This window comes from Harpia harpyja, chromosome 2 (assembly GCF_026419915.1).
Source record: "Harpia harpyja isolate bHarHar1 chromosome 2, bHarHar1 primary haplotype, whole genome shotgun sequence".
Classification (NCBI taxonomy): domain Eukaryota; kingdom Metazoa; phylum Chordata; class Aves; order Accipitriformes; family Accipitridae; genus Harpia; species Harpia harpyja.
The window spans coordinates 53,551,528-53,575,838 of record NC_068941.1 but is presented as its reverse complement, the minus strand read 5'-3'; the positions used below and the strand labels follow the sequence as shown (position 1 = coordinate 53,575,838).

Here is a 24,311-nt window from a genome sequence, read left to right as displayed (position 1 = left end):
CATCTGACCATTTTCCGTTCCTTATCACTTCTCCATCCTAAATAATCCTGGCCACTCAAATCCTTGAATCACTTTAACATCAAGGTCGCTCCATATTTTTAGTTATCTTTGTTGCTTTTCTCTGGATCTTTGCCATTTCTGTTACACATGGGTCAGAGCCGCTGGAGGCAGGCACGCTGCAGCCCTCCCCGTGTTCTCCATTGTGCTCCATCCTGGCACGTCCCACCAGCTTTGTGACAGTTTCCGGGCGCCAAACTGATCCTTCCATGGAGTTATTACGACTGCAAGATCTTACTTCTGAGTGGGAACAAGTTGATTAGACATTTCTCGCTTTCAATCACTTTACTACTCTCTAATCACAGCTAGCATAGTAACCGCCTCCATCCTGGTCAGAGAGTCATTAATACCATCTTAAAACTACCATTTTCCTAGTTAGACCTTAAGTCTATAAAAATTCGGCTTTAGTTACTGGAGTTGGCTGATTTGACTCCTTCTTTTGGCATGGAGTGTATAGCCCCTTTCCCTCCAGCCATAGCCTAGTCTGACCCTCCTGTACAAGCCATGTCCTGTCACTACCGTGTCCTGCTGATTATCTCCTCTCCCCACACATCTATTCAGTCAACAGGCCAATTCACGACCCTTCCTTGCTGCTCCTTCACAGCTGCTCCAGGGACCTGTGTCCCTCCTCATCAGTGTGGACCCCTCCATCCCGCTGTGAGTGTTTCTGGAGAAATTTTGGAGGAGATGCTTGATTTTACATCCTGCCTGGCACCCTACGTCTTTCTTCCAAAACTTCTCCCTTGCCTTTTTCTACTTCACTGGTACCACACGTGGACCACAGCCACCTGCCAGGCCCCAGCGTTTTTTGGGAGGGGGTGGATTCCTGGCATCCATGGGTCCCTTCCAACATTAATTATTCTGTGATTATATTCTCCTCAGTGCAAGGAGAGCACTTTCCAAAACAGGAGGACTCGTCACCCACAAGGGCAGACTCCCCACCCCGTTGCTAGCTCGGTGTCCTCTGATGTCCAGGCCTGCCACCACAGAGGGTCCTCACAGCACCCGGCACCTGGGAAACACCTCCCTCTCCATTTGGCATCCCGCTGGAGAGCGGGCTGCTCCTTAACCATTCCCCTGTGCCACCCCCTGCACAACCCCTCGTGTCCCAGTGTTCCTCCCACTGCCGATGGCTGTGCATCATGTATCTGCACATGTAGCTATACCGCTTGCTTACCTGAATATATGTATGGACGTACGTATAGCATACGTATATATGCATGCATACGTATATGCATGGGAGAGATGTGTACACCTCTCTTTCTCTTTCCTCAGATACAACCTTTTGTAATGACGACATTTCATATCTCCCCCAGTGCTTGGGGCCCTTCCTTCATCATCTATGGGTAAGGCTAGGAATGATGTATTGCAACCACTCTCCTCAGTCCATTTCATATGCTGTAGTTTGCACTGGGATTATCTAAATTCTGCAGAATACCCTCGGTCTCTGCATAGACTCCACGACCAACGTCACTCTGCAGAATCTGTTGAAATCCAAGCGCTCCCTCTTGACGTAACCCAGCGGCTTGAGACTTGCTGGGTTCAGAGGACCTGGTCTGAAATTGCCCTGGTTGTAGGACTGTGCCATAGTCCTTTTTTAAAGGCAACGACGGTTCCCAGCGTGCGTGTGTACCAGACCAAGACCACGACTCCCACCTCAGCAGAGGGGAAAGAGGTGCAGGGAGTGAGTGATGCAGTCGGTGCCGGTGGAGCTGAGCTGCAGGGATTCCCCCAAGGTCTCCGGGAAAGCCTGCTCCGAGCCGTGGGCTTGCGCATCCCGGGAGGCTCCTGCCTCCCCGCTCCCTGCAGGTCTGAGCCGCCCCGGGGTTGGCGGCTCCAGCTCCCGGTCCAGCTCTGCGTGGGGCTGACCCCCTCCCCTCCCCCCCGCCTTATTTAGGGCCGGGCGTGGGAGTTATTTCAGTCACAAGTCAAGCTATGAATAAAATGTAAGGTTTCCGCATGCAAGTCAGACCTTGGATTAAAAATATTTAAAGGTGCTGTAGCAGCCGGCGGTCCTACACCAGCACCCGAGAGAACCTTTAGCACCACAATCACCCGCCACCGAAACGATCGACCGGCTCCCCGCGGCGAAGGGGGCGCGGGGTTCCGGGGCGGGGGGGGGGACGGGAGGGGGGGCGAAGCGCCGCGCCGTGCCGCGCCGTGCCGCGCCGTGCCGTGCCGCGGCGATGACGGGCGCAGCGCGCTTCCGCGCCCGCCGCCGCAGCCCTGCCCCCGCCGCCTGCGCGGCCGGCCCGGCCCGGCGGAGAGGCGGGGGGATTTCCAAGCGCCAGCGGCCTCGCCGCTTCCTCTCCTTGTTTTGCTTTCGATCTGGACCTTTCTCCGCCCGGGCGGAGGCAGTTAACTTTTAGTTTTGCTCCCGCGATTATTCAGCGCCCGTTTTCATTTCCATTTCGCGTCCCCTGGCAACGGCGGTAACCTTGAGGAATTATATAAGGGCCGCGAAAACGGGCCGGCAAGGTAATTTTTATTTTTTTTTCCTATTTTTTTTATTTTTAATTTTTAATTTTTTAATTTTTTTTAATTTTTTTTTTTTTCATTCGCATTGCCGCTGTTTTCGCGTGCGGGGCGGCGGGGCTCCCGGGGAGATGCGCATCGGTTTAAAAACAAAAGGTCGGGCTGCAGCGGCCGGGGCCGAGCCCGATTCCGCCGTCGCATTTGGGAAGGGGCGGCGGGGGGAGTGTGTGTGAGTGGGGAGAGGGCGGCGGGTTGCGGCGAGTGGGTGGGGGGGGGGGTACCCGCCGCCTCCCGGGTGGGGAGCTCCGGCGCGCAGACAAAGGCGGGGGCGTTGGATCTGGACGGCCAGGGCGCGGCGCGGACCGGGCCGGGGGGGGAGGGGGGGGCCCGCACTTGTTGCGGGCCTGGAGACTGCCGGTAGCCCCGGTGAGGAAATGGGAAGGGGGTGGGGAGCGGCGGTGGCGCAGCGCGGGTGGTCGGAGGGGCGGCGGGCGGGGGGTCGCGCTGCGTGTGGGGGGGCGCTGCCCCCGCGGGTGCCTGGGGCCGCGCGGGGCGGGGGAGGGGCGGGCGCGGAGGGGGGGCGGGGCCTCGGAGAGGCCCCGCCCCCCCTCCGCGCCCGCCCCTCCCCCGCCCCGCGGACGGTCCGTTACACAAGCGGCGGGGCGGTGCCTTCGCGCCTCGCCCGCCGCAGTCTCCGCCTTTCCCCGTCTTCAGCGGGTTAAGCCCCCAGATGGCGGCTGAGGCGTCCCGGGGGTGGTGGCGGTCCTGCCTCTGGTGAGGGGAACGGCACCGGCGGTGCGGAGGCAGGAGGGGGTTGTCGCGACAAGATGGAGCGGGGCCTGAGGGGCAGTTAGGCCGCCGCGGGTGGGTTCTGTGGGACCAGCGGAAGGAGGAAGTCCTGTGAAGTGCTGCACAGGGCTGGCCGCTGATGGGCGGTGGTGTTTCCTCGCTGCTGTGCAGCAGGCCTTTCCGCCTCTGGATCTGGATCTTAAAGTAAACACACCTCTAGAAAGCAAGCATTTCTGGTTCCCCACCCCCACCCCCCCCATGGTGTCAGTGAATCCAGCGTTAGTTAGCGAGTGCGTCGTTTCAACACTGAACAGCCTTGAACCATTCTGTTTTTTGCTGGAATAGCCTCTTTTCTCGTGGGTGCAGGCAGCACTGCCACGGCGTGACTCATTGTGTGGCGGTTTGCAGAGCGCTGTCCTGCTCCATGCCGGCAAGTGGAGAGCCAAACCCTGGACGTCTTTCTCCAGAGGAAGTTTATGAACAGGGGTTTTGTTTGTGTGTAGCGCAGAGGGTCAAATTCCAAGCATCTCGCAACGTCTGGGGTCAAAGTTGCAAGTGTTTGAAGAATTGGATCCCTCAGCCCAGGTTCCCAGGGTTGTTCGGGTCTTTAATTCCCATTTTGATTAGTGTGAGCACCTAAACAGCAGAGTGTTTTGAGGCTATTTTGTTTAGACACAGAGCTCAGATAAAGGAATTTTGGAGTGCAGAACTTTGCTCCCGGTGACTGTATGGGTATAATTTATAGGCCAGCTTACTGTGCTAAGATCTTGCAGACAGCAGTCTCTTGAATGTAGGAGCAGTTGTAAACTACAACCTCACTTTCTGGAGATGAAATACGGCATGTTTAAGTTTATAGTATTTAAATCTTAATGGATTTGCATATAATAACCTTTGCAGAATGCCTGCATTAGTACCATAAAAAGAGAGTTGACTGGAGCAGCAACATTTAAATTCACCCTAATATGGAAACAGTGACATAATTATACAAGTAGCAGAATTGATCTGTGAGGCAGATGGTTTCCGTCTGAATCTCAAGTCTTTCCACGCCACCAGCCCCTTCAGAGACATCAGTGTCCTTCTCTGGCCCCTGTTGGTAACGTCCCATAGGGGAATTACTTCACGTGCCCCTTGTGTGCAGCAGTTCCTTTTCACTGGTAAATGGTGGTGGAAGGTCTGAGAGTGCCAACTGCTTTGACACAGTATCACTTTAATGTGGCCATGTGCCACACTGCAGTTCTTCAGCTAGGTACAGGCACAGAGAGGTGTCAGTCTGCTGACCCCGGTGTTATCCCTCTGAGGCTGGAGGTCCCAGCTGGTTGGCAGAGGTAGTTAGAATGGTCAGCCATTATCTTTTACACGTATCTTTGCAGTGCCACCAGGTTACTTGCTGACTGCAGAAGTGACAGGTTTCAGAAGATGTCAAGTCAGTCTCTTGAGAGGAGCTGTTCATCACAGGCCATGTTAGATGGAAGGGTGTAGCTAAGAGGTATGAGAAGTAACATACAGGCTGTTAGGAAGCGGGGGTTAAAGACCCCAATCTCCATTGCATTGTGGTCTTTTATATGTGGGACCACGTGCAGTTAGAGAGAGGCAGAGTCTTCATGCACAGTTGAGAAAATGATGCAGAAAAAAAGGAGCTAAGATTCAAGAGGAAATGGAAATAATTTTTAATAGAAAGATCCTACATTAGAAGAATGGGCTTTATGTGAATAGATTTGCAGCCAGGCTATCTATGCCTTAAATTAAAACATATAATTATTTATATATACTATGTATATATTAATATAAGCTTAAAGACCAAACAGTGGGGAAAAGCTGACAGGTGAAGAACGTAAAGTTTGCCATGACACATTCTCTCTTGAAGAGGAGCATCATCCCCATGGTAGCCAAACTGGTATTAAAACATCTCCATTGTATAATACTTGGAGTATCAGAAACTTCGTGGAAACTCAGATACTGTAGAGACAAACTACAGATGGCATAGAGAGGACAGAGTGACTTGCATATGGTGGTGGGATGAAGTGGGATACTTTTTGTTAAAGAGGAAATAACTGTTTTGGGAGGTAGCACAGGATCTCATGAATTGTTGTTCTAGGCCTGTATAGGAACAGTAGAGATTAGGGCTATATGACTTGTCTGCCCAACCAAGATGTTGACAATGACAGTCAGATATTAAGGGAGAGTAGAGAAGCTACAAAAGTAGGAAATACGATGGTAATGGGAGGCTTCAGTTGCTCCTACGTAGATTATGTCATGCTTCAACTTGAAATTTGCCCAGGTACTAACTTTATAGATGCCAAAACCCCCTGTTTCCTAGGTGTAGCTTGTAAGCATACTCTGTGGGTAGCAACTCTGGACAAGGTCCTGGCCAGCAAGAATTAAGTTCAAAAATGCCAGCCATCTGTGGCGTGACAGTGATCATAATGTACTTAGACTCAATGGTGCTTCAGGAGCAGTAAAGCCAAGGGTTGTTGCAGCAGTATTTAATTTTCCAAAGTAAATCTTCATAAAGCAAGGAAAAAAAATTAATGAAATGGTGAGAGGCAGCCAAAAGTGTAAAATACTTGCAAGTGGCATGTAATTCTTCAAAGACACTATAGTAAAGGCTTAGAGCAATTGCATGGCATCTGTCAGAAATACCAAAAAAGCTGAGCAGGCTGACAAGTAAAGTAAAGGAGCTCAGTAGAAGTAAAAAGACATCTTTCAAAAGTTAAAGCTTTGTCTCCAAATGGGAAAAGTGGAAAAGAATATAAAATCTGTGTTAAACACAATAAGGTAGGCAAAAAGAGTCATGGAACAAGTTGCTAAAGGCATGAAAGCAGTTAGTAAATCCTCTTTGAAATGCATCAAAAGCAGGAAGCCTGCTGATAAGTGATCCATGCATAGAAGGAGTGCCCAAGGAAGATAAAGTCGTAGCAAAAGAGTGAAACAAATTCTTTGAGCCTTGCTTCACTGAGGAAGAGTTTAAGGAGATTCCCTTGCAGGAGACTTTTTCTTTTTTTAAGGAGTGAGCATGTTGGAGGATTTCTCCCAAATTGAAGTGTCTCTGAGAGAGGGTATCAGATCAAACCATTGAGAAGGATGGAGTAGGTGGCAGGAGGTGATATCTGTTGAAGAGTTTTGAAGGAACTTAAAATACAAAATTTCTGATACATTGCCTGTAGTGTGTAACTTGTTCTGTAGGCCTGCCTTGGTGCTCCAGGAATAGAAGGTGACAAATGAGCCGTCAGTTTTTCAGGGTTTCTGGGGAGACTGAGAACTCCAACGTGGTCATTTTTGTTTGCTTGTTTGTTTGCGAGGTATTAGTGAATGGGATTAGTGAACACAGGTATAAATGTGATACGGTGGCAAAGACTAGGCCTGACTTCTGTTGAGGAGTTGTGCATTGCGAGTCTTCTGGAGTTCTCTATAGGCATTGCTGAGCTGTTGTTGAGGTCTGGTTGATACAGTCCTTCAAGGAGGGCCAGTTTCAAAGTGGGATTGGATTGCTCCAGGTCGTATGGTCATGGTCAGTTTGCTCAATGAAAGGACATTGCCGTTTGTCCCCCTCCCAGAGTCTGCCTGGGGACTATGCCATTCAATGGGTGGAGGAAGGGATAAGTGGTGATATGACAAGTTTGCTGGTTGTATTAACTCATTTGGAGCATAAAAATCCCAAAGACTGAACTGCAAAGACTGCAGAAGGAACTAATTTTGAAAGTCCAGATGTAAGTTTGCAAATGAAATTCGGTACAGGCCAATGTAAGAGTAATGCACATGGAAGGGAATGCAACCTTAACTTTCTGTACACAAGGATGAAGTCTGAACTGACTTTTTACTCATGAAAAGATCATACAACACAGATAATCCTATGAAAAAACAAGCTCTGTACCCAGAAGTGGCTAAGAAAGGAGGGGGAAGCTTAGGAATTATTAGGAAGGAGTGAAAAAAGAAATAGAAAACACCATCATGCCACTATAAATCCATGTTGCTCCCCTTTCCTGAATAGTGTTAACAATTTTTGTTCCCCCATCTCAAAAAGGAGGTAGTAAAAGTTGATCAGCTACAGAGAAGGGCATCAAAGATGATCAAGGGTATGAAAGAGCTTCTGTGAACGAGTAAGTAGCTTGAAAAAGAAGTGACTGAAGAGGATGTGGGGATGTTCTTTAAAATCATTAGTGTCATGAAGAAAGTGAATAGGTAATAGTACAGATAAGATAAACATGGCCCAAATAAAACAACTGGGAGGCAGCTTCAAAACAGGAGGTGTTTGTCCTGCAATACATAAGTTGTGGTGCTCATGGCCACTGTGTGTATGTCAGGAGTTTACATGGGTTCACGAGTGATTAAGCGGTCTGTGGGAGAGAAACTTGCTGTGCAACTTAGCAGTCAGAACAGTTCAATATCAAATTTTGGGCACTGACTGCCCACAAAGAATTACTGCAGATGCTGATCAAGAATTATTGCTGAAAACTGCAAATAGAAACCTCCACTGAGAAGCGTAAGCTACAGTCCATTTGCAGATAACATAGAGAAGCAAGACCATGTATTGCCCTTTGTTATGTGAATCTTGTGGCATAAGATCTTAGGAAACTTCCCGCAAAAAAATGTTTCTGTGATGATCCTGTTTAATCTGTGCTTGTTACCCCCGGACTTGTTAACCTGACACAAGTTACAGTCAGGTTAACTGCATCCTGTATGCATTTAACATTGTGTAGGAGTGGTACCCCAGCAAAATTCCTCTGATGTTTGCAGGATTAGAACCTCAGCTTACATTTTGTGGATCTTATATTGAAAGTCATGGTCCGTTTGTAAAGAAGTATAGCTAATCACGTGTTACTCTTTCTTATCTCTATGACTCGTTTCTAAAGATTGCCCTTTTGAAACTCGATTCTTTAGAGGCCTACAATGATTGTGATATTGAGGGCATAAACCATAAGGTAGTGTTTACAGAAGTTTTATAATAGCTTATGGTGCTATAAACTGTGATTAGTGTAAAACATTTTCTGGTTTGTCCTTTGAGATCACAAGTGCAAAAGCAAAACAACGAATAAGCAAGCCAAAAAGATTCTGGGTACAGTGAATGAGAGGAACAGATTTATCAAGTTGCATATTCCTCATGTATGAATAACATTATGGAAAAAATCGTTCAGTGTAATTAAATAATTTTCCCTTGTTTTTTTTCAGAAGTTTTGCTGGAACTGTATGAAGGTTCTTCCTTGTATTGACTATGTGTGAACTCTTGTATTAAGATTAAAAAGGATTAAAATAGCCAGTAAGAAAAACTGGAATCAACAATTAACAGTTATTAACAGTTAGTAGAAAGGAATGCATGTTAACAGTTTAGAGTTTAATGTCTGCATTTATATATATATATATGCACACATACATATCTACATATATATAAAAATATAAAATTAGATGTTTTGTATATAGCATAAATGATCTGTTGTACAGCACACGTTTCTTATTGATAGTCTGTAAAACAGTTTTAAAACTTGCTCTTCCAGTAAGTGCTGGGTATGTTTTCAATTTCTTGGAAGCGGATGAAAAATTACTGTTTTTTTTGAATGAGCTAGGAAGAAAAGAAAGAAGTGGTAAGCAGTAAAGTAATGTTTCGTTTCTTAATGTGTAATATACTGGCAAGCCCAACTTTGTATATATTGGAAATCTTCTGACCCCTTTGTTTGCCTGGGGGCAGATTGCAACAAATGTACAGCAATCTTTAGTACAAGGCAGTTGTTTTATCTTGTTGCAGCTTGGACAGAGGCATCCAGGAGCAAATCCACCTGCACATGGCATGTTGTTTCACCCAAGGTGCAGAACTAAATTCTAACTTTAAATTATTTTAACATTTAATTGTTGCTATGTAGGTTGCTAGCTTTCAAGATGAGCTTGAAAGTAATAATGTCCATATTCTTGGCCCTTAAAAGAGTAGGGCAGGTTATGGTTTGATAGTTTCTCAGTTAACCTTTACAGGCTTGGTTTGTAGCTCCCAGCATATCTGGTGTTAGGCGGAGTTAAGGTGCAGCAAAAGCAAAAGTATTGAAATTTGTCCTTTCGTTTGAACTGCATGTGACAGTGGATGTTGTCTAACCATTTCCCTTTTGATGTAAAATTATTTTAAGTACTTTTTAAAGACTTACATGCTTAACGTTGATATAGCGCAAAAGGAGGAAGGATTGTTTACGGGTTTTGTTTTAAAAAGTCTGAAATGTGGTTAAGTTCTGCTTTTTGATGTGTATGGAGGGATGTATGTAACTTGAAGGGCTTGATGAGTGCACAGAACACGAAGTCTGTACTGTAATATTCCTACTGATATTGGGCATTGCTTGACAGCATTACAGGCAAACCTCTTACAGCTTTATCTAAGCAAGATAATGCCTTAATTCTTTAAGACATTAAGGTAGCAGTAAGTTTAGGTCTTTGTGTGCATTTCATGCATATATATAACATGCATTTGGTGCATGATGTGGGCTTTTGTGCATTTGGTGCACTAGCTGCTCGTTTAAGGTGTTTTGTTGAATTGTGTAAATGTACTTTATATGCAACTGAGAGATGAATCCAGTGGAAAATACTGAACTACTGAATTTAATTGGATGTGGCATATAAATTTGTACAATCAAAATCAAACACCCCCCACTCCCAAACACATTCCAAAATTGTGACAGCATCTTAAAAAGTTTATCTAAAATAAAAATAATTACACAGTGGGAAAAAAGGCGGGGTAGGAGACTGTTTTTAAATTACTGAAAGCTTTTCCTGCAGGATCTGAAATCCCAACAGTGTTACATGAAAAAGATGAAAGCAAAACTTGAGGATAAAATTGAAACCAAATATAAACAAAAGTGAAACCGACTCCATTGGTTTTCATTTCCCAGTTGGCAAAAATGAAAGAATAAACACAGAGCAAAGAAGCGTGAGAGCTGAACTTGAAAAATTATTTCCATTTTATTACTTATTTCATCTGTCGGTAAATGTGACTTATGTATGACAGCACTCCGTTAGCAGACTACACAGTAGGGAGTAGGAGTTGCTCGCCCTGGTTTATCCAGGTACCACTTTTCCCACCCAGTGTTCTGGGCAACGGCCCCGCAGTACAGGAAGCGGCATCTTCTTCAGTCACGGAAGTAACATTTTGAAATGCTGTGGCAAACACATACAGAAAGTACAATGGAGGTGATGACATCCAGTATGATGAAAGGGAGTCATTCAACTGGTAGGTGCGCTTGAATTTTACTCGTGTTGAGATCTGAGTTGTTAATAGGATCCAATATAAAATAGGTGGTGGGCTTTTTTTTGCTTCCCACCTTTGGGATTGTCCACTTAGATACAGATCAGATCAGCACTAACCAAAAGATGTTACCTGATATCAGCTTTACTGATGACATGAAATGACTGTGAATGGTTTCACTCCATTTCCACAGATCAGTCAACAGCTAGAAGGTCCTTTTTGACTTTGAGAACTAGCTGGTGAATTAGGCAAAAGATGGCCAAATGAGTGGCTGTGGAATCTCAAATGAATATCCTTATATGTAGAGACGTGTGCTTCTGGGCTATATTGGTTGGGTGTTGAAGAGACAATCACTGCTCTGCTGAAGCTATACGAGGGTGAAATGAAAGACTTTGATTTCAGAGGTCTAATTCTCACACATTTGCATACATTGCATTCGAACATACAAAAACTGAATTCTTTGGATGCCAAAACTGTTCTGGAGATTTGAGACTGATGAGAGATGCTGATGAAGACTAGCTTTGTTTAGTTTAATAATATTTATCCAGCTTAGTTGAGAAATTAAGATGAGTTCAGTGCTCTCACTCTAGCTCAGTAGTATTTTAGGAAACTTCCAAGATAGAAATAGCTGCTGCAGATCAGAAATTGACACTGTCTCATTGCTGTTGGTCTGTGGTCAACACAAAAACTTGAAATTAAGAGCACATTTTGTAACCGATCCTATTAACTATTCATATCTCAACGTGAAAATGAGTTAAGTTCCTTATGTCCTGTGGCAGTGGAAAAAGTAGCATTTTTATAAAAAGGAGAATTACATCATACCATATTAACAAGCGTCAGTATTAAGCATTTAATAGCACTCTTTAAGTGTAAGCGTTTCAAGTGTATGTACGGAAGAAAGACATTTCTCTCTTAAATTCTCCAGTGTCAAGCAATATCTCTGTAATAACTAATTCAATTTAGTTTTTGTGCTCAACACATCTGCTTCTTTCATGGTGCTATTTTTGTAACCGTAAATAAGTGCATGTGACAGACATGTTTCCAGCTCGCAGTGTGGATGATTCAGAGGATCCCAGCCCCCAAGCCTGTGCCTGCTGTGGTATGTCTGTAAAGAAAGTGTCTAAGTAAGCAGGAGAGTGTTTTTTACAAATCCAAAATAGCGTATACTTTTCTTTAATACCTTCTCTTGGAAGTAAAGGAGAACCTGCTTTCTTAAGGGCTGGTTTTGGTGCTCGCTGTGAGGTTAAGCAGAGGGAGTTTATGTCTTTTGCTGTCGGTTCAGGGTGCTGCGCTAGCAATTAGAAGTTCAGGTAACAAAAATGTAGGTGTGGGTTAGCTATTAACTTCAGTGGTAGAAACTGCCCTTGCCCAGACAATAAAATGAAAGCTTTAAGCAAATATTAAATCACACTTTAGTGTAGTGTGCAAATAGTTTTTGCTGTGTGTTGCAGAACAGTATGTTATACAAACAAAGGTAGCTGTGAGAAACAAGCCCAATCCGAGCAAGGTGGATTACATCAGGTGCAGGTCATGGCCAGTGAATGTGAAAACTCTTCCTTGAACACATTGCTCAGTGTTAGCTATCTGGAATAATTTTTCTGCTTCTCTGAGTGCATCTAAAATGCCATTGTCTTCTCTGCAATACTGCCTGAGCCTCACAAGCCACCAGTGTGGGAACATTGAGATTAAGGACTTGTGTTTTATGATGGCTGCTTTTCTTATATATAGCACCCTATAAAGCACTGACCCTGTACTTAGGCAGAAGAATGCTAGACAGGACATGGAGATGAGGTCTGCCCAGGCTTTAAAAAGTATTTTTACAATTTAAGATCTTGATCTTGCAGATACTTGCATGTGTAATTTTCCACTGCTTTCAGAGGGTCACATGTAGGAAACATGTTGTGCTTGTTAAAAGTTTAAGGGGTGTCTCCTGTAAACCTAGTCACAGAGCACGTAAGAGTGCATTGGTCTAACACAGCCATGGAGAGACTTAAAAAAATGCTGTTGAGTTGCATCAGTATGATAAAAGAAGTGATTCTTGATAATTGTTTGAGCCTTAATAGCCTTCTAGTTTTCACCAGGCTGGAAAATTCTTTATGAATCAGGTGTCAAATGCTGAGTTTTCCTGGCAGCTTTCAAGAACACACAGGGTTTGGCTTCCGTGGATACTGACTGACACAGCTAAGTGGCAGCAGCAATTACGTGTGGGTATGCGGGAGTGGATTCATGTGTGAGCGCTTAATTCCGGAATAAAATTGATTTATTGGGGGATAACTGCTTCCCAATGCAAGGAATTAATTATTTCCTGACAACTACGCCAGCAATTTTCTTGTTGTAAACAAGCCCTTCCCAAACTTGTTTGAATGAAGTACAGCTCTACTACTGAAAAGTCACCATGTCTCTTCTAGGCAGCTTTTGGGGGAAAAATAGTTAGACATCCCAGATACTGAAGACAAATCTTGTTCAATCATCAGACGTAACACAAAGCTTAAGAAGGAAATAAATCAGTTAAAAGTTATGGCTGCTTGTGAGACTCCTGGAGGAGGTGGCAGAGGGACGGTTCTCTGTAATCACATGCTGTTGACTATCCCTTGCATAGACCCATTGTCATCCTGATATCACCAGAATCTGGCATCTCCATCTTCACTCCAGGCAAGTCCTGGGAAACAAATGAAGGAAACCCCCAGGAAACAAAGTATTCCCTTCAGCTTTAAAGCAAAGCAATAATTTTGTATTGTCACCAGACTTGCAGACATTGATGTGTGTGCAGAGGATCATCCTGGCAAGGATGCTGCAGAGATGATCTTTAACAATCTATTTGTTAGAAGCCTCGGCCAAGTTCCCAGCTGATGTTAGTCACTGCGATGCCAGAGAAGTGAATGGGCTCAGCCACAGACATCGTATTGTTCAAGTGTCATGATAATGTTCAACATAGGAGCCAGTGCAAGGGAAATTTTATTGTAGGTATTTAGAGGTTGAAGCGTTGTTTATTACAGCTAAGTCCAGAAGCAAAACCCCAGCCTTCCGGTTCTGTCGTATTAAAAGAAGATGGCTTTTCTTCCGTGCACTTCTAGTCTGCAAATCCGAGGGCTCCCTTTAATGATTCCTAAGATCACTACAAAATAACAACTCATGTCTTTGCTGCTGAGGGAGAATAAGCTTTGCATGGAAACCAAAGGAAAGAGTCTGTTTTGATGTGTAATGTCTGAATCCCAGCCAGGGCATGTTAACACCCTTTGGGTGGAACAGAAATGCTATAGGGCTGATGAAACACACTCTATATACAGTATGAGTTCCCATTGTACGTTTTCCTGGGCATGTTTATCATGCAGTCTGTAATGCTGATTTCAATACACATTTGAGGTATTTGCTGCCTTTGTTTTGTTTGGGTTTTAGGTTTTTTTGCAGGGAGTGTTGGGTTGGTTGGTGTTTTTCGCCCTCTGTCCCTTGAGGATGCAAGGGCTTTTCTTCCTTCTACCTTTGTGTATCTTTCTTGGGTGCAGCAGCACAAGAGGGGAGCATGCTGAATGCCTCCCTCCTCCTCCATCTACCTTGCACCTCCCTACAGCCCGAGGTGGGCACAGCCTGGCCCCTACAAAGCAGGGGCTTGGGAAATTGGGTAGCTGTTGCTGGCTTGAATCCGTCGCGCAGCAGCCTGGGTTCCCAGGTGCTTCCCCACCCCACAGAGCTTTCCCTTTACCATCCATGGTCCCGTTGTAGCCCTGCCATGTTTGGTTTGGGAACCTAGGGAAGTAGGTGAAGTATTGCTCGTTGGTTGCCTGTACAGGTTCTTCCTAATGGCCAGGCTGTGCCTTACACCAGCCTGCCCAGGACCCACCTGGTCTCCAATTCTTGGCTTACCAGCCTGTCTTGATGGAGTTCCCTCCTTCCTGCAGGCACCTGAGCAAATAAGATACCACCTTTCCTGCCAGGGGTGAATTATTTTTCTTGGTGATGGACAGGAAGGATATAGCATGCTCATGGGTCTTTGCTGCTGCCACCACAGTATTAGGAAAGGGCAGGAAAGATGCTGCCGTTGCTACAGGGTGGATCAAGTGTTAGCCAGCACAGGGTCTGTGGAGCAGCTGGCCATGGGGTGTGCTTTAAGGGAGCCCAAGGCAAGAGGTGCTTAGTGATGTTTCCCCCATCCCTCCCTGTTCAACAGGGCATCACTGACAGAGTATTCTTAGGGAACAAAAGAGGCACCATTACATGCAATTAAAAGACCAGAGAGGACAGGTTTTGCTGTCTAACTATCCATGAATCTAGAAAGTCTCTTACAGGGTTTTATGTGTTTTCTTGCTTCATATCTGTTTTCAGCGCCAAGACTCTGAGGATTTTATCTTGAACCCTTAAACCTTGCACCTCTGAGAATGGCAATGCCCACTTTTCCTTGTTTACTAATCCTACTTTAATTATATGTTTGGCTGTTGGTGCCAAAAAAGATACGGATGTTTGCATAATTTGGGGTTATCCGAAAGAAGGCATGTTAATTTTGCTTCTGCAGCATCAGTGGTGAGATTCTCCTTGTCCTGGTGGCAGATGGGAAATGCACTGGGCAGAGGTCTGTCTCCCCACGGGCTGTGGGCAGGGGGATTTCAGGTGTCCAAAATTGGAGCAGCTGAGTAAAGTGGAGTTCAGCTGTCTATGTTTCAGTGTCAGTCTCACATTGCTGAAGTATTTCTGAGCAGGTGAGGCTAACGGGTTTTCTTACTCAGGAAAAGTCTCTATCCCTTTGATGAGTTTGACTTTCAAGCAGGGCTTTGCTCTGAGTACGTACAGTTAAACATGTACTTGCCTTTGAAAGTGGCATCCACAGTGGAATAGTTGAAAAAGGTGGTCTTATATGCAAAACCCCATATGAAGACAGAGTCCGAGCTGTGACCAAGGGACAGAATTTTGCTCCAAGTACTGTTCCTTAAAATAAGATCATGTTTCCTTGTATCCTGGAACAGTCTTGGCACAGGGACAAATACAGAATCCAGTTCTCTGAATCCTAAAATTAGCATATGGTCTCATTTCAGCATATCTGTTTGGTCACACAGGGTGATTGATGCTTTTCTGAACTGAAGCAGCGTTAGCAAACAAAGGGAATACTTTAAAAGTTTATCAGCAAAGCACAAGTAGAAGATAACTTTTTTTAAAAAAGTATTGTCAGTTCTGTATTTGCAGAGAAGAGAGAAATATATGCCATGCAATATTCTGCACATGTCCTCTGGGGAACAGATGTTTTTTCATCTCTGTTTTTTCCCTCTGGGGAAGGGCTGTGACCTACTTCACAAATGCATCTCCCACTTTACCTTAATAATACTTCCATATAGTGGCAACTCTTTTAACTGGGTACTTTGTGATGGGGAAAGAAGAATTGCTTTTTCAGATTTTTTTTTTTTACTTCCACAGAAATATATTTTTTTAAAAATACCCATAGGCGTAGAGTAGCTTGTGTTTTGGGGATAACCTCTGTGCCTTTTCAGTTATCCAGATGCTGTCAGAGGGAGTGAAACTGAAGGGAAGAGAACATGTAGTACTACTCAGATTTAAGGCCTGCCATGCCAGCCAGTGCTTTCACTTTCTGTCTACAGCTGCTGTAATTCTAGTGAAGAGCTCTTAGTTCTCAAAGGTTACACTTTCTGTATGGCAGGAGTGTTATCTCCGTCAGGGAAAAAACAAAAGTCAGACTTACTAGAATGTTTTAGCAGAGAGTAGGGAGGACTACAAGCTCTTTATTGAACATTATAGAGTGAAAATATTTATATGTATATATAGATTGCAACCATCACTTACATCTTTTCTAATGTCTCTTTAAAGATGAATAGCTCTTGAAATTAATTAATATTTTTCTAATCTCTTTAAAAATAAATGAGTGCTCTGAGTTTCCTGCTGAAGAGTCTTGCATAAAGAATCTTAGAAAAATGCATCTTGCAAAGAAGCATAGAGCTGAAATTCAGTATGGTTTTTGCATCTTAAGGATGCTGTGGTGACAGTTATCTGCTCAATGCCCTTTGTGTGACTACTAAAAATGTTGCTATACCCGTACACTGTTATTACTCTTCTTTCAGCTGTGCCTGTCTTAGGAAGCTGGCTTGCATGCTTCACCCCAGGCTGCTGGTGTGATTTCCTTGTAGAAAGCTAATTTTCAAGTGCAACGTGTGATAGCGGGAGCAGTGTTATTGACTGGCTTCCTCCCAGTCTCCGTGTTCCTAACTGGGTTATGCTGGCCCCGGCTTCAGCAGATCCTGTGCTGTCTGCCCTCTGCAGCACTCTTTCTCCAAGTCACGTCTGCAGGATTAGGACAGTTTACAGCTTGTCAGGGGGTAGCCTCCACCATGTTTTTGTGGTATCTAGTTGCAAAAAAAAGGCTGAACTGACTGCAGGACTAGCATAAGTAGTGCAATAAATAAAGCTTCGAAGGTCAAAATAAGCCCTTCATAAACTGTGGCATCAGCACATCGGTGGGCCATGCTTCTTGCATGGGACTTGGCTCCTTGCAGGCTCCCAGTGGCCTCCCCCTCCAGGCAAATGCTGTTGAGTTGAGGTTAGTGTCTCGTACATTGGCACTTGTTTGGGAATAATTTTATTGATGTCTTAATGTCCGTCAGTACATTCAAGCTCCCGCCACTGAAAAGGCAACCACTCCTGACTACGGCCCGTTTAAGAAGGAGGCAGGTGATAAACATGGAGTAAGAAAAGGGAAATGATGTTCACAGGGCTACCAGCCTTAATACTTTTGTAGGAGGTATGGTTAAAAATTGTGGTTCTTGAAGATTGGCTGTCTTGTTAAGAATGGCAATTGTTCATAAAATGAATTCCCAGCAGATAGCCCTACTTCCATGTCTAAAAGAGCTCCTTTTTTCTTGTAGGGCAGAAAAATGCTTTCTGAGGTCCCACCTGCATTAGCAGTTGACTGTGTTTCTTGGCGATTATTCTTCCCTTCCCCTACCATGGAACCGTGATAGAAGAAAAAACAAACAGGAATTATTTTCAACATAATGCCAGAAAGTTTGACTCCAGTGTGGGTCTCTGGGAACGTTCAGCATTTTCCCGTGCTCTCCCCAAAGAGATGCTGGAGGCCAGAACCGTCCAAGTTTGACACTGTGCTCTAAAAGCACAGGAGCTTCATTAGTGGTTTTGCTTTAAGGGGTTTCTCCTTGTCCTCCCCAGCTGCTCCTTCCGACTGCCAAGCCAGAGTGCCCTCCCCTCTCGGTTGCGCTGTCACATGTGTCTTTGAGCAGGATGAGAGCCATGGTCTGGGTTCAAACAGACGAAACAGGCCTTACAGAAAGAGGTGAAGCTTGTAAGCCTGCTAAGTTCCCTGGTCTTGTTCACAAAGCTGCCATGCAAGGAGTTGCATTAGTGTGCAGCAAAATTGGGATGGGACTGAAGGGTGGGGGTGATGGAGTGGTGGAGTGCGAGGTGCTCCTTTGTGGCTCATGGAGCTGGAGCTGCTCCTTCCCCCTGCAGCCCTAGCTGGCTCCACTCCTCTCCCCTGGCCATCTCCATCCATGCTCTCTCCAAGGTGGAGGAAGATCGTGCCAAGTGACCCATGGCAGGCATTAAGCCATTTTTCTCCCGATTAACCTGAGTGTGAAGGTTCAGGCTGGCAAAGGTAACCAGGCTACTGGAGAGGTTTGCTTAGGCCAGTGGATGAAGCTGGTGGGAACTGAATGCCTTGGCAGCTCTGAAAATACTGGTAGAATTCCACTTGTCCTGATACAAAAAATACAGACAACTGCATGTAGCTTCTTCTATGTGTAAATGTGCAGGGGAAGTGCAACGTTAACGTTGACCGGGGATGGGAGATAGGTGCATAGGTGCTCCCGGTTTTACAGCCTGCTTCAGATTACGAATGTTGATGTTTCGTTCTCCTCTAAAGGATCGACTGTTTCTGCTTTTTCCTTTCCACTGGGTAAACACTGGAGAGAGACTGGAGTGAAGGAACTTGGCATGCCTGCTGTTTTGTATGGCTCACCTCAGTTTCTGGCTTTGTAGGTTTTTTTCATAATTAATGTATTCTGATGGAGGGTGAAGCTGGCTTGATGTTAGGTGATGGCCCCTGAAACTTTACACGCCTTTGCTGCCTATTTTGGAGAATTCCAAAGGTCTCTACAAACTTGACTGACTCTTAATGGCAGAAGGTGATTGTCCCGCTATTCACTGATGGATGGACTTCAGGTTTTCCCACCTGGAGCCATGGAATAAGACTCCCAAGTGCACCCATTAACCCCATGTAGAGACAAGACAGAGGCTGCTTTTAAGGCACTGCAGAAGTTGATCTTTCTTTCTGTACAAATAAATCATGCATTTGGCAGCTCTGGAGGGGAGATGTGGCACCTTCGTTTTGCACAGGCAATTACTCGGTAGAGTTAACTTGGTATTTTCATCACAAGGATGTTGTTGATGTGCAACTGCCAAAAACCCACTACATTTTAGCACTGTTGTGGTCAGTGCTGTCCTGAGGCAGACAGGTCTTGGGGTGTCTTCTGAAGACATCAGGCTTTATTTTCAGCAGCACATACTCTTAGAGGAGCACGGGCTGTGTTTTGATGACCAGAAGCATGCTATGCTTGCCCCTCTGTGAAAGACGTTCCCCCAGAAGATGCCCACTGTTCCATCCACCTGGACACCACTGCGGGTTATTTTTAGCTGGGTTTGGTTTTACTTTCAGATAAACAGATCTTGGGAGCCACTCCTCCCTTCTCACAAGCCAAACCTCTTTTCTGATTACCTTGGATTAATTTGCCTTGGTGTGGGTGTTGGATGTGAAGGTGTGTGCTGACAGCTGCAGGTGCTAATCCCGGAGGAGTCACAGGGTACCGAAAATGAGATGAGCACCACAGCATCTGCGGGGGAGCAGCTGGGGAAGCCCCTGGGGACATGGGAGGGAAGAGACAACTGGCTCAATCGTGCTGTTTTGGGCAAGACTGGCTTCCTGGTAGTAGCGATGTTGACAGCTTTCTTGTCCCCTGAAATGCGTTGCTTTTGCACAAAGACAGCTTCTGTTTCTTCTGCATTGCCTGTCCCAAGTGGGATTTGTTGCTGCTGCCTTCAAGATGACTTTTCTGCCTTGTGCCTGATTTGTTCATTCAGATGGGCTTGAAGTTTGTCTTTGGGGCTCATCACCCAGAAGACAATATGACTCCCACTGCTAAATGAGGGCACTCATATATCGAATGCTGAAGATGATGCATAGTGTTTCCAGGAATTGCCTCAAAGTGCATGCATACTTAAAGATATCTTACAAAGAAATGCATCTAAGATGATCGTTGCATCTACTTGCTTCTTCCTTGACAGATGAATAAAAATTTGCTCACGTTTTTAGTATATTGCCATTTGCATTTTTCAGTTTTGACCCAACATGTAGTAGGGGAAGATGGTACAGATGTCAGGTACACACTCTGCAACCTGGATGAGGATCGTTGGTACCAAGCAGAGGGGGCTGCAGCAGAGCGGCCGGCTGCTCGCCGCCATCCCGGGCGCTGAGAACACTGCATCCATGTCACCCTCGCCCAGAAAAAAACTTCCCTCTTGCACAGAGAGGGGATTTGCACAAGGGCCACTGTCACGTTCTGGGATTGGCTGTTTTTTCATGTCTGACATGAACCTGAAAGGGAGCTGAGCAGTTGCAACCATTTTCTTAGCTATTTTAGAAATCTGTAGTTACTGGAAAAGGCTGCAGCTGAAGCACGAGTGAGCAGCTCCACAGAGTAGTAAATAAAATGCCAGTATGTTTGCTAAGAGATTAGTGTGAGCATGGGTGCTGGTAAATTCTCTGAACACATCAAAGAGCCTTATTGTTGCATTCAGGTTTTAATTCCTTATTAGTTTCAGGAAATACATGTCCTCAGAGCAATGAGAGGAAACTTTGAACGTTTTTCTTCCTCTTGTGCTGGGTGTGGGCTTGGTACTGCCTAATTGTTAGTCTGTCTGATGCCTGTACTCCCATAGGAAGCAAGAACAAACCCATTTACATTTGTGTCATTGCTGTGTGCTTTCAAATACGTGGCCTACTCATTTTTTTTCTCTTTTTTATTTTTTTTTTTTAAGATCAAAGGTGACAAGAATAGTGGAGCAGAGAAGTTAAGAATGATGCAGAGAACACAGATGTGAAGAACAAAAGAGAGAGGAAGGAGCTGAGCCTGGTGCAGCGCGGGAGAGGAGAAGCAGCAGCCTAAATGCAAGTACTTGAACATGGAAATGATGGGTTGCAGCCTGCTTGACAGGAGTTTATTGCGGTGCTTTGGTGCTTTAATCTGCATCTAGTGCCGGTTGGGGCTTTCAGAGCGGTGCCTGAGATAGGTTAATGTTTTTAAAATTTTCTGCCTCAGGTTCAAGACTTTGGACTCTTATGTCAATAATTTACAGCCCTAAACAGGGAAGTGGCATCAGGGTCACATGAGAGAGAGAGAGAAAGAAGTCAGTTTGAATCTTAACTGAATACTATAACGTGGTGTGGTGCAGCTGAGGGGGCTGTAAAGCACTCAATTCCTAGCCAAGCAGTATCAAAATGTAAAATAGCAGCTAAAAAATCAGCGACTGGTTTGATCAGAGAAAGCTGGAGGGACGGGGTCAAACTACTCAGCCAGAACCAAAGTGGTCTGATAAATTGCTATGATGGAAAATGTGTTTTTCATAATTTTAGTCAAGTTCATGGGACAGAAACAGCCATTCGAAAGCACTCTCATTAGCAGGTGCATCATTTTAGCTAGTACAGTGATGCCTCCTGCATGTGAGTTTTTTTGGTTACATTTTTTTTCTTGGCAGAAAAAGGTCTTGTACAGATGCAGGTACATGGGCCAAAAAGAGGTCTCTTCAGGAGCGTAATTGTTTTTCTTTGCGGCCTCTGGTATCCTGCCTGTATCAGCAGACAAGCTTTTGCCAATATGATGTGTCTTCTTCAGGTGAAGGTTTTCCTAATCCAGGTGTACCAGAAGAGTGTTTTCTACCATAGAGAAGGCTTTATCATCTCAGTTGCTCTTAGGGGAGGCTCCTGCACAGATCCAAAGTCACTATTATATTTATAGTTGTTCGATGCCTGCAAAGCTCTAGTAAGTCTATTACTGTGCAGAAATGGGGGAGCTGCCTGGAAAACAAGTAACCTTGTCCCTTGTTCCCTGCAGCTCCTTCCCGGTGGGGGTGACAATGCCTGTCGAAAGGATGCGGATGCGCCCCTGGCTGGAAGAGCAAATCAACTCTAACAGGATACCGGGGCTGAAATGGCTAAATAAGGTAAGGGAGGTGCATGCATGCACGTGTGTATGTGTGCTGAAGAGGGACTTTATAGCAGTGCCTGAGGTTTGGATAGGTAAATCAGCTCATTCCTGGTTTTCAAAGGGGTGACATGGGGAGGAAGGGCAAAGCTGAATGCTTCCTGCTGAACCTGTTCCTCCAGCCTCACCTGCCAGATCTGAGGCGCCCTGCTTTGGCCTGGTGGATTTGTGGCTCCTTTGAAAGCATTTTCCAACTCTTTGTTGTTGGAGTGAGCATTTCTGGAGACTCCGCTAGGTTTTTTTTTTGAGCTGGGAACAGATTGCTCACCAAGTAGCATCAGAGGGATGTGAACAAAATGGTCTCCTGAGGTGGAAGGCTATATTCTGTGTTAGACTCTGGGTTGAAGCAATGATCTGTTTCAGACTTGTGTGACTTCTCTGATACTTGTCAACCTGGGACAAAATGGGGTAACTTTTCCCCTGCCAGACCCAACCCTCATATTCCCGGTCCTGAGCTCTAGACACTTTGAGAACCCAAGTGTGGGCTCCAAAATGTCACTGCCCAATTTGAATTCTTTTTAATTGGCTCAATAAAACCAAGGAGTGTATTTGAGACTTTGAATAGTAATAAACCCTGGAAATATTGCATGTGTTCTGCTGTATGCAGGAGAGTAATTCAGCACGCTGAAAAGCATGAAGTGGTTTTGGCTACAGAGGCTACCTAATTATCAAAATGGGTGGAAATACACAAAATCAGGTGCAGAAACATAGGAGCTGCCACTCTGGTTAAGACACTAACCCACTTAGTCTCGTATCCTCCTTATAGTTGTAGTTGTGGTGCTCAGGTGTTCATTTTTAGAGCTGAAGAATGGCAATTAAGATTACTACTTTTTATTTCAGCTTTCAAAGCTAGAAATGCTCGTGACTATAAAATTGCCAGGAGTCCTTTAAATTTCAGCTACGAATTTTGTTTCTTAGGAACTTCCTGCATCAGTGACTCTCACATACTATGGCTGGGTAAATAAATATTGCTTTATCCATTCCCCAGTTAGCTGCCCTGTGAATTTGAGTAGGTCCTTGTTCTTGCATAATGGGGTCACAGCTGAAGAGGAGGAAGAGAGTAGTTTTTACTGTTGTCTTTGTAATTTGAGTCCCATGTTCAGGTCCCTACGGATTCTTCTCTTTGAGTATCTCTACTTTGGTGTCAGGTCTCTCCTGCTGACAGTCCACCTCTGCCGTCCTTTGCTGGGCATTCCTGCCCAATCCTGAAATAATTTCTCTGCACTTAGTAGGGCACAGTATTTCAGATTTGAGCATATTACTCTTAAATATAATTTTGTCATCTGTAGATTACATTCATGTAGCCTTTTTTGGAACACCCCAGGAATGTACTTGCCTCCTTTGCTCTGCAGTGTGAAAATACTGCCACTGTGCTAAGGGCTTCATTCTTCCCAGTTCAGCCCACCAGCCCATAAAGGCAGTTTGCAAGGCATGTCATGTTGTTTAAAGTTTGTAGCCCTCTGATCGTGTTGTTACAGTGGTTTCTGCCTTGTGCTTCTGGCATAAACTGTTTGCATGCAAGAGTCGGTAGGAGATTTTGTCCTTAGTTAGCATATTCTATATTGACCAAGGCTTGTCTCACAAACAAAGTATTTTGAAATGTTTTTTTTTTTTTTCTAAAACAAAGCCCTGGCTCCTACCAGAAAAAGGATACCAGGCTAAGTGGCCTGCCTTGAGGTTTATTAAACTCTGATTCCCCACTTCTACTCTCTGATTTGGCATCATTCTGGGTTGCCTTTATTGTCCTCAACAAGCTAATTGCACTTCTGAGCATTTCTGTTTAAAAATGTTTAAACATTCATTCCAACAATGAATCATTAAACCAAAAATATTTCTATTTTTACTGTAAATCCTGACCATAAAAAAAGCCATGCATGGAATCAATGATATGGTGTCATGTGTATCACAGCCCGTTCCGTACCCACAGTATTGACTCTGGAGGCTGTAGGATTTGGGGATTTGTATATTTTAATCAGAATGTGGCAAAGGACAGTTCACAGTACGGAAAAGAAGGTGGGTCAGATTAGCAAGAGAATGGTGCTAGTGTGTGTGCACAGCTTTTAAGGAAATAAGATTTAAATACTAAAGAAACGATTACCATTCTGGGTTTGTCATTGGCTGTCTCTTCTTGGGGAATTTTTCCAGACTGAGAAAGGAATTAAACCGCTTTCGGTTAAAAATGACAAATCAGGTACAGCTGACTTACCTAATTCCTTCTCCTACTGTCAGTTGATCACATTATACCTCCTGCTTTCTGTTCTCCTCCAGAACAGACCCCTCTCTGTAGGGCTTAAAAAAATAAATACTTGTGGACCTCCCTGGGGAAAATGTTAGCCTGCTGAATGGCATGAGGGAGGAAGGGAATTTCTTTACCTTCCCAGAGAGACAAAATTGGGAGGTGTGAAGAAAATGACATAGTTCAGTAGAGGGCAGAGGTGGTGTGAGGAGGGGGATAATGAGAGGTCAGTGTCCCTCATGGATCTGGAAAAGGAAATTACAGTGGAAACATT

At 44.8% G+C, this 24,311-nt stretch overlaps 1 protein-coding gene across 4 annotated transcripts in view; it reads left to right on the top strand.

Moving 5' to 3' along the window:
- Nucleotides 1–2,281: 2,281 nt before the first annotated feature.
- IRF2 (interferon regulatory factor 2) overlaps nt 2,282–24,311 on the top strand; it is a 42,359-nt gene continuing 20,329 nt past the window's right edge. The window contains exons 1-3 of one of the 4 annotated variants that reach the window (XM_052779834.1): nt 2,282–2,535; nt 20,579–20,708; nt 21,652–21,760. In XM_052779834.1, the coding sequence (XP_052635794.1) occupies nt 21,674–21,760 (87 nt within the window). In that variant the 5' untranslated portion in view covers nt 2,282–2,535; nt 20,579–20,708; nt 21,652–21,673. Of the gene's footprint in view, nt 2,536–20,578; nt 20,713–21,374; nt 21,537–21,560; nt 21,580–21,651; nt 21,761–24,311 lie in introns of those variants that run through there. The other 3 variants (XM_052779835.1, XM_052779828.1, XM_052779832.1) reach the window with 3 other exon arrangements.